General features: G+C 33.1%; 1 protein-coding gene across 1 annotated transcript in view; it reads left to right on the forward strand.

Annotated features, from left to right (window-relative positions):
* LOC106879530 (homocysteine-responsive endoplasmic reticulum-resident ubiquitin-like domain member 2 protein) overlaps positions 1-10,574 on the forward strand; it is a 34,933-nt gene that overhangs the window by 9,082 nt on the left and 15,277 nt on the right. The window contains exons 3-4 of the mRNA XM_052966354.1: positions 8,584-8,661; positions 9,652-9,750. Of these exons, the coding sequence (XP_052822314.1) occupies positions 8,584-8,661; positions 9,652-9,750 (177 nt within the window). The remainder of the gene's footprint in view (positions 1-8,583; positions 8,662-9,651; positions 9,751-10,574) is intronic.

Below are 10,574 nucleotides of genomic sequence, written 5' to 3' on the forward strand. Positions count from 1 at the left end.
TAAGGAGACATTCTATTCTTCGTAATGTTTTATTAGAATATTATAACTGCTTTTAATAGTGTATTACAAAAGAATATTGTTGTAGTAAACAATATAAACTTGTCTGTTGTTCATTCAAAGAGAAACTATGCAGAAATACATTTTTTCATCTCTACTGGTTTAGTGTTTACTTTCCCGTTTAGGAATAGTTTTACAATACACTGTCACTATGCATGTATGTTAAGGTATTATTTCTTTTGATTAATGAATCAGCCAGTTTTGATTTAAAATTTCAGAGCATTTAAAGTTGTAAAGTAATGTAACAGCTGTTTGATCCAAGATAGTATTTCTCTAGTAAGTTAATTATAAAATTTTGTTGTAACGAAGCCATCATATATCTATTTAATTAGAAGTATTTAAATTTCATAGCTTTATATTTGTTTGCAAATTCTAATGTATATGAGTGTTGATGAGGCCTCTTACTAGTCAGCTGACTTGCAAGAAATAGCAGTTAAATCTCCTTCAAATCACATTTTACTATCTAAATTACAAAGAAAAAAAATAGACATATTGAATAAATTTAGTCTTAGATCTACTCTCTAAAAAGAAGTTGGGTTTGTCATGTTTAAAACACCTTTGCTCATGAATAGGTTTGCTAAACAAGGTCTGATCTAGGGCTAAACAATGACAAACAAATATATTTAACATGCTCATGAAGGGGAAATATAAAAAGCAAGATAGAATTAAATACATGTCGTTTAGACCCAGATCAACCAACCATATTGAGTAGCTCTTTGATCAAAAATGTTCCAGCTGTTGCCATTTCACCTTTTTAGTCAGAGTACATTCAGAACTACAATAAACAATATGTCTCAGTAAGTCAGTAGCTGGTGGCATGAGAGCTTTCTGCTTGCTGTTTTTTAGTAGGTTGAGTAACTTCATAGAGGTTCCCTATAAAAGTTTTGTTCAACTATGACTTAGTTACTCGTTTACTTTTTATCATAATTTAACCCTTTAACATTCAGATTTCTCTGTCAAATGTAATACTTCTTTATTTCCATTGTTTTGAATTAGTCATGCATTATCATGTAGCTTCAAGATTTCAATGATATACGTGTTTATTTTTAGAATAACGCAATAGGATAGGTGCGAGAAGAGGCTGGATCTGGCCAGTTCGAACATAAAACTGGTAGAATATTTGGGCTGGATATGGCTGGTTTAAAAGTTAAAGGGATTAAGACAGTTTATTTAAAAGTAGAGTTCTGTGACTTGACATGATGATAGCTTGGTTCTTTTTGCTTGATTTCTGTATGAGTAGTTACATAATTAGGATCTTTGTGTTGAGACATTTACAATGGCTTTGTTGCAGTCATTAATTCATTAGTGGTATAATTCTCTTCAAAACATTTATAATAATAATTTATTTGTCCATCAAATGTTGCTGCTACTACTTAGCCCCAAATCAGCCCTAATTGAACAGGTATGATTTAAAGTTGTTCCAGCCACATCTATTCTGTCTATTTTTTGTGAACACAGAGTATTTATTACTACATTATCAGATGTATATATATTTTTAAGATCATAAGTGTAATTTGAAGCAGATTTAGCTGCAGTTTCTAACCAGTTGAGTTATTTTTTGCTCTTTCATTGGTTCATCCAAAAATGTCTGTGTGCAATGTGCCAAAATGAACTTCGACATTTTTTGTTTCACACAGTTTGTGTGGCTCACAAAAGAAGCTGTTTAGGTCAAAATAAAACCAAAATTAAGTTTAAGACTGTCTGTGTTTCTTGGGTGTCCAACAACACATTCTCTTCTAAATCCTGGAGTTCTTCATACAGGTGTTCATAACTGGATACTTCTGGAATCTTCTTTATGCTAATGATTTAGCCTTCATTGCAGAATCAGTACAATAACTATAAAATGGATGTGGAACTAATCACTAATTTGAGTCAAAAGGTTTAAAAGTAAGGTTACTAGTTAAGTGTGAAGGCCTGAATGGCATCATAGAAATGGTAGTGGATGACATCCTGAAATAGAGCCAGCAGTTATATGGTATTATGTTACCCATATAAACAATAAATGCATAAAACATGCAAATGGACTTCTGATTAACTGTCAAGCAACTAGGCTTTTAGTTGCTCTAGTTCAGTGGTTTCCTGACCTCTAAACGTTTTTGAGCTGCCTCATTTCTAATGCACCCCCCCTCCACTCACCATCACAAACCCTCTTTCTGAAGCAAATTCTAAGCAACTGTATTTCATAAACAAAACTTAACCTAATTAACCCGTTATTCTCTTTTACATTTTGGGAACTGCTGCTGTAGTTCACAAATGGCTATGAACTGCAAAGCAAGAAAAATATTGATGGTTTATTAATAGTAGTAGATTTGTATTACTGAGTTGACATAATAATTATCACAGGAAGTGATCGCAGAGTTGCTATGGTTGAAGGGATATAGAAGGAATTCGAATAATCACTATTTCTGGTACTGGTAAACGATTCTCTATATGAAAACCGACCATGTGGAATATGTAAGATGCAATAGGATTGATATATAATGATGTGTAGCATTTGATTGCTATTGAATATGGCCCATTGGATGTTCAGTAAAAACATTCCAGGAAAGGTGCATACAAGTGAATTTAGAAAATTCACTGGAGTAAGAACAATATTAGGATGGATATGTACAGAATCCTGTTACCTAATTTTTCATACCTACATGGGTCAGATGAAATTCATTGAGGTACATTTTACTATGGCTGGATGCTCTCCCTGTCACCAAAGTTGAACTGTTTCAAAGCAAGCTAGTTGTTTCCCTGAGTCCTTTGAACACAAACATCAAATTGGTCAGACATGTTTCACAAAAGATTGCAAATGAACAAGATTATTTCTTTGATAGTAATATCTGTTTACAGTTTAGTGCCCAATGTCAAGACTAGGGGATACAAATGCACACACTTGTGCATGCATGCACACACAAATCTGTGAATCAAAATCTACAGGTGAGGCTTTAGTTGGCTTTAGTACAATGTAAACAAATAGAACCACTGATCATAGTATATATGTGTACATCTTTCAGTGAGGGATATAAACAAGAAAACTGGAAAACTAGTGTTTTATGAACTAAATCCCTTGAGATATTTCTTCTATAGTGAGATTGCTAGAAATGAAAAGAACTAGTGACTGGCTTGTTGGAAACACAATGAACAACCCTATTGTTCAATTGTAATGAAAAATAAATGCAATGTTTAATCTTTTATCTTGTTTCAGTCGTTTGACTGCAGCCATGCTGGGGTATTACCTTGCAGGGTTCTAGTCAAATGGATTGACCCTAGTCCTTTTTTTGTTTGTTTTTATAGAGCCTGGCACTTATTCTATTAGTCTCTTTTGCTTAACCACAAAGTTACAAGGATGTAAGCAAATGGTGGTTGTCAAGTGGTAGTGGTGGAATGAACACAAAGACAAACACACAAACACTTATGGTATATTCATATATATGATGGGCTTTGATTGGCTTGGGGCTATAGTTGAAGACACTTGCCCAAGGTGCCATGCAGTGGGACTGAACGTAGACCCATATGGTTGGGAAGCAAACTTCTTACCACACAGCCACACCTGCACCTATGTGAATGGATAATATATAATTGGTGTTTGTGGTTGGAATCTACTGTACTGATAAACCAAAGACTATTTGGAGAAAAGTATTTAGTTAACTTGTGAATGGTGAGATGATGCTGGATGAAGGTGTATGAAAGTGTGTGGATGCACATGGCTTAGTAGTTAGGGTGTTGTACTCATGATTGTAAGATTGTGGTTTCGATTCCTGGATCAGGCGATGCATTGTGTTCTTGAGCAAAACACTTCATTTCACGTTGTTCCAGTCCACCCAACTAGCAAAAATGAGAAATGCTGTCCAGATGGGGAATGTATATGCCATGAAACTGAGGAGCTGGCCCTTGTGAGTCAGTATGACTTGAAAAGGTAACTTTACCTTTACATGAAAGCTTCTGCATTTCATACTTTCAGTGTGGACACTCATATGATGTAAATTTCTGAATTCTTTGAGTTTTGTGTTAATTATTGAAATCGAATGAATATTTGGTGTCTTTTTACTTTCTTTGAGATATGCTAATTTAGAACACTAGTTTTACAGAAACAGTAAAGTGCAAATTACAGTTGGAGTGACTTTCAATGTTTCTAGCATATAAATGACTAGGGTATGAAATATGAGAGCAAGTAGGTGTTGTATTAAAACTGAACCAGAGGGTAAGACAAGAGATGATTGTAAGTTTGTTTCTGAGAATTAAACAAGAAGAAAATATATGAGCAATGAGTTAAGTTGGATATTAATTGCATAAGGATTTGTTTGATAAAAAATTTATTGTGCATATTGAATAGCTTTTCTGTGATATCAACACAAGTACTACTAGAAGCAAATTACAGGATAATGTTTATTTAATTTTTTTTTATTTATAGTAAATACGAATTTATCTCATCTAATGCCTTGCTAACTTTGAAATGGTTTGCATATTTTTCAAGTTAAATATAAATAGCTGCTGATTGTGTATGTAATATTTCTATTTCTCTGATCAAGAATCACAAAGTCAAACATTCAACTTATTTCTATACATGTATTTTTTTTTCACAATATATTATCCTATTTGTCCGTTGTGGGAAAGTTGACTTTGTTTGCTAGTGTTTAGCCAGTCTGGCCTTCTAGTTTTGAATTCATGGGAAAGTCTGCATCTGACTATTGCAGCTATTCACAAGATTGGTAGAGTAAACAACTAAACATTTCAGATGTTCTGTCTACTTAGCTTTTTCTTTTCACGTATGTTGCTTGGTTTTATAAAACATTCCCATTGTAATGTACTTCTTTTATCATCTGTTTACCATTTCTCAGATTTTAAAACTCATGATCACACTTTTCAGAAAGAAGCAGAAATTCTAAAAACATTTCTTTTCTTTTTTCTTTCCCTCTCATTTCTATCTCTCTTTCTGCTGTCTTTTCACAAAACAAAATCAATTGTCAATAAAAATGGTTTTAGTGGTGTCTAGAAGTGATGGAAAATATTTCATCCAATTTTTGGGTTGACAAATGCTGAAAATGTTTGACATTTTATGTCCAAGACCGAAGAATGTTTATTTGGATAATGCACCCCACTTGCATGACTTACCAGACAACAATGGGCAGTTAATCAAAGGGAATTTTCCATAATTGTTTTCTTTTCATTGCAGCACCGTGTTGCTCTTTAACTTAAACTAGGTTTTAATGAGCAAACCTCTGATTAAAGGCATTCCAGTTTCTTTGGGTATTGGTGTGTTTTGAACTAAATAAGTTTTAAGACAGTATGGTGTCAATTAGGAGTGATTTGGCTTCTGGTTGAGCAAGCATGTTGAGCAGGGGTCTGCAACTCTTTTCTGCTCAGAAACTAGAAATAAAGTCTTTGAGTTGGTGTTAAACCACATTCATTTATTGAGTTAAATGTAAAATGAAGGTAATAATAGTAAAACAGAACTAAAGATTAAGTTTATTTTATCGAAGTTGACATTTATGTTGTGACAGATGCAACAATTAGTATGTTACCTGATACTTTTTTTCTGTTTGATATTCAAAAATTTTTCAACACCAGATGATAAAATGAATGTAGCTATTTCTTCCCACATTGCATGTATTCTTTCTAATATAGAGCCTAAACTGAGCCATCAGATGTTACAAAAGTAAATCAAATCTCCAAAATGATTCTCTGATGTGGCCCAACCTGACAATATTTCAATCCCTGAGAAAGATCACATTTGCTACTTTTATTTCTATCCCCATTATGCTCTTCAAATTTGATGCTTTGGCACAGTGTTTCCTGGTCAATTATGTAGTGCACTTTTCTGATGTTTTATTCCGAGGTTTTCCACGTGTCCTTCAAGCAGAGCCATAAAACTTTCATTTTGTGCAACCATTGCCAACACTACATCAGTTAAATTTAAATTCATGTCTAGTATTCAGGAGCAAGGCTTTAAGAATATCAGGTCATCTGTGTCTGTTGTATCTGTACACTTATCAAACACTATTAACCCGTTACCATTCAGATTACTCTGTCATGTGTAATTGTTATTTATTCACATTGTTTTGAGCTTATCATACATTATGTCATAGCTTGAAAATTTCAGGTGATGTGATTTTTTGTTGTTGTTAGAATGACATTGTAGGGCAGATGTGAGAGGCTAGATCTGGCAATTTCTACAGTATTTTAAATGAATATTGAAAGCAGCTTATAAGTATATGATGTATAGTTACAAATGTGTTGGAAACAATTTATTCTAAAATATTTTGGAAACTTACAGATATTGTTTGCAAGAATAATATAAAGTTGGTAAATGGTTAATTGTAAAACTTTTCTTTATATCTTAAAACTTGCTAAATACATAACTTCAAGAATTAGATAAAGATGGATGCCTTTAAACATATGTTACTTGTTTGGAGTTATTTTATGTCAGAACTGACAGTTTTCTGAAGCTGATTATCTTAGACTCCAAGTGACTTTTCTTAACGACAAAATGCCCTGAAATGTTATGAATTGACCTTATTTAGAATATTGGTTAAATTTAATGGTAAATTATGTGAATATTGTTTATCACCACTTTAATGTGGGTGTTCTCTAAGAACAGATGCTTTTTAACTCTATGATACTGATATTTTAACTCCAGGAAGACATCTCCAGCTGGCTATTCAATGCACCTTCACCTTCAACATTTATTGCAAGCAGGAGAGAACTGGGGCACTAGATCACATGATTTTGATCTTATTGGATCAGTTCTGTGGTAGGCACTCGTTTGCTAAGTATGGTATTAGTCTGACCTTGCTGCAATTTATAGAAAATACAGTGTCATATAATCACTGATCTTGCAACTAGCAAGCTAGTCTGTTAGAAAATTTCTGTTCAAGATAGAAGCAGTATATAACCCAAAAAGTAGTGTTTATAGCCACTTTAATATGGGTGTTCCAACAATACTACTATTTTAACCCCAGGAAGACATCTCCAGCTGGTTATTCAGTGTTTTTGAACTTGATATTTATTGTAAGTGGGAGAGAACTCCTGCCACCCTAGCTCTGAGACCACCTGCTCACATGATTTTGAATATATGAATATTCATCATCATCAAACACCTGTGTTCCATGCTAGCATTATATATACAGAAAATATTTATAGCATGTCTGTTTAGATTGTAGTATCATGTTTTAATTGCATTTGAAATCAACCAACATTCTTTTTCCAAGATACCACAGGCTATAACAATTCTATCTCAATTTTTGGCAGCCTTACACCCTTGCCAGTGGGGTGAGGGTGTTAGGCTGTCAACCATTTAGATAGAATTTCCTGATGTAAGCAATGTAGTATTAGCTGAATAATATGAGAAACTGTGTTACATAAATGATTTTGCAGCTTCTATAAAGGTTATTTAGGGTCCTAATCCAGACAACTGCTTGCAATGTCACTCTATGCATTCTAACAGTTGACCAGTTTCATTGGTGTTCATTTTTGAAATGGAATTCTTTAAAACTCAAATTTTCTCTTCTTAGAAATAATTAAAATAGATAACAGATTATTGGTTTACTGTTCACAAGCTGGAGCCAACTATATTATACTGCAGTTCTCCTGAGTTTGGGGTCTTTTATCTAGTAGATACTTTCAAGTGTAACACAAATACACACAGAGACACACAAATAGAGGTTAAAGTCCTCTCTCAAAACCCTGTTCCCAGATGTTCTATGTTAAATTTCTACTTGATGGAAGCAAAATAGCTGAATACAAAAGGTGTGGTATTTGATTAGTTACTCATAATTCTTGAATTAAAATATATTGCAGTGCAGTACTGTGCACTTTAGAATTGCTCTTAATATTATGCTTTTCATTTCACCAACCTGGCTGAATTAGGTATTATGATATTTGGTAATAGACCAACATAATGCAGCAAGCTAGTAGAATCATTTGCATGCCAGGCAAAATGCTTAGCGGCATGTAATCTGTCTATTCTGCATTCAGATTTTGCTGGGGTTGACTTAGCCTTTCATCCTTTTAGGGTTAATAAAATAATGATCAGTTGAGCACTGGGGTCCATGTAATTGGCTTAGTCCCTCCCTGAAATTTCTAGCCTTATGGCAAAATTTGAAACTAACATTGTACCTAAGGGGAATTTATTTCTCCTTTAATGCTATGAGAATTGAAACCAAGCCCTGACCTTTAAAATCTCTTACAGGTTTAGATGTTTTACAAGTCTTATTTACTTGTTTTTATATTTAATGTTAGGCTACATCTTTAGTCTTATACACAAGCCTTATAGTTGATTACTAATCTGTCTCCATTTTCTGTTTTAGCAGTTCCTTGTTGTGAGATAAGTGATCAAGAACTAAAGTCTATTGTGTTTCCAATTGACTATTAAGTATTTGTTTTAGCTGCCCACATATTAATCTGAGCAAACTGAAAATGTCCAACAGCAGTAAAATATCAGCAACCTAATTATATTGATATCTCAGTCTTGTGTTTTTATGTACATTATGAAAATCCTCATTTCATTTATTAATGACCTATGCTTTATTATTATTACAGACTGAACAGCAGCAAAGATTGATATATTCTGGAAAGCTTCTTCTGGATCACCTCAAATTGAAAGACATATTTCATCAGGTAAGTTGCCAACCTAAGTAAATATACTAGTTAAATTACTTTCTTTCCAATATAGTTTTGACGCTATGTTTTTAAATGCAGACATGACAATTTGCATGAATTGTTGAAGCTGTTATTTTGTAACATAATTAATATTTCTTGCTCTCAAATTACAAATAGAAGTGTTGTGTTTTGCAGTGAGATTAAAATGAAGTATATGAAAAGATGTATATTGTTTAAAGGGTGGATCTAACTTAACCACATGTTCATTCCATTGATGGTATTAAAAAATTAATGATAGATATTTATGGAAATAATGTAAATAGTAAATAACAGTTGTCATTTGTTCTGACTTTTAAATACAGACATACTTGAACAATTGAAAGCTATGGGTATTTTTCTTTTGTCAATTTCTTTCTCTGTTGTGAAATGGGAATGATAGCCAGTTTTTAAGTAATTTACTTAGGCAAAAGTTTCAAGAAAATTTGATATGAGGTTTAAATGCTGAAATATCAACTTGTGAAACTTATAGTAAGTCTGCTTACTTGCTGTTTTTGTACTAATGATGCTGTTATCAGCTTTTTTCCTGGTTGTTGATTTGAGGCAAGATACCAGAAGTTCCTTGAACTTGGTTTTATTAATTGGAAAGCATAGAAGATGATAAAATTGGCTCAAGGTAGAGTATTGTGTTGTAATTTCAGGAAGTAAAGCTTCAGTGAACTTAGTTAGGAGGAGGAAGTATTGTAATAACTTGATCTAATGTAAACCATTAGGATCTTGTTAATGTTAGCCTTCAAGATAACAAAGTTGTGAAAAATACAACAGTAAAGAATATTTTAGATAGTAGTAATCTTCTTTTTATTTGTTTTCAACATTGTTTAGAACTGGATTGTTTTAATGAACTTATCAGGAAAAGCTAGTGTATTAAGATTTTTTTGGGTTTTATATCAATATTAAAATAGAATTATTCTTGTTTGTGATCTAAATTTTATTGTTGTCTTTTTTCTCAAGTTTGATCAAGGTAGTCAGCACACAATTCACTTAGTTTGTACCCAAGTGATTGATAATTCAAACAAAACTAACACCCAGTCCACTGAGGTAAAAGAGACAGTAAGTATATTTTTTATGTCATATATGTCTTAGTGTAATTAAAATTATTACATATATTTCATTATTTGTTTTCTTTTTATTTTTCAATGTATATGCACAAGCAAATTGATGTTATTTGATGTCAAAACCACACATTAATGTGCATGCTCCTTTGGACAATATATACATATATATATATATAGGCACAGGTTGCTTCCCAACCACATGGTTTTGATGCTATGTTTCTTCTACTATAGCCTCAGGCCAACCAAAGCCTTGTGAGTGGATTTGGTAAACAAAAACTGAAAGCCCGTTGTATGTGTGTGTGTGTGTGTGTGTGTGTGTTCATCCCCACACCACTACTTGACAACTGGTGTTGGTGTGTTTATGTCCCCATAACTTAGCGGTTTGGCAGTAAAGACTGATGAATAAGTACCAGATTTAACAAAGTACTGGGGTTGATTCAGTTGACTAAAAATTCTTCAAGGCAGTGCCCCAGTATGACCACAATATTATAATGACTGAAACAAGTAAAATACAAGATATATATATATATATATATATATATATAGCGTGAGAGAGTTAGGGGTTGGGGGTACAACTCACTAAGGGATAGTATCTATCCAGTATACTGCTGGGAGGGTACCCAATTATTGCTACACTAGTGCTATACTAGGTGCAATCAATGGGAGCGGGTAAAAGTGGAGGTTTTACCCAAAATTTGTGTAACAATTAGAAAATGGAGGATAATATGCTGAACCCAACTACTTGCAGACGGTGTATCCCGTTGAATTCATTAATTTAATTCATAGCAAAAGTGACAAAAGAAAGGAAGAAAAGAAAAA

The sequence above is a fragment of the Octopus bimaculoides genome, chromosome 3 (genome assembly GCF_001194135.2).
Source record: "Octopus bimaculoides isolate UCB-OBI-ISO-001 chromosome 3, ASM119413v2, whole genome shotgun sequence".
NCBI lineage: Eukaryota > Metazoa > Mollusca > Cephalopoda > Octopoda > Octopodidae > Octopus > Octopus bimaculoides.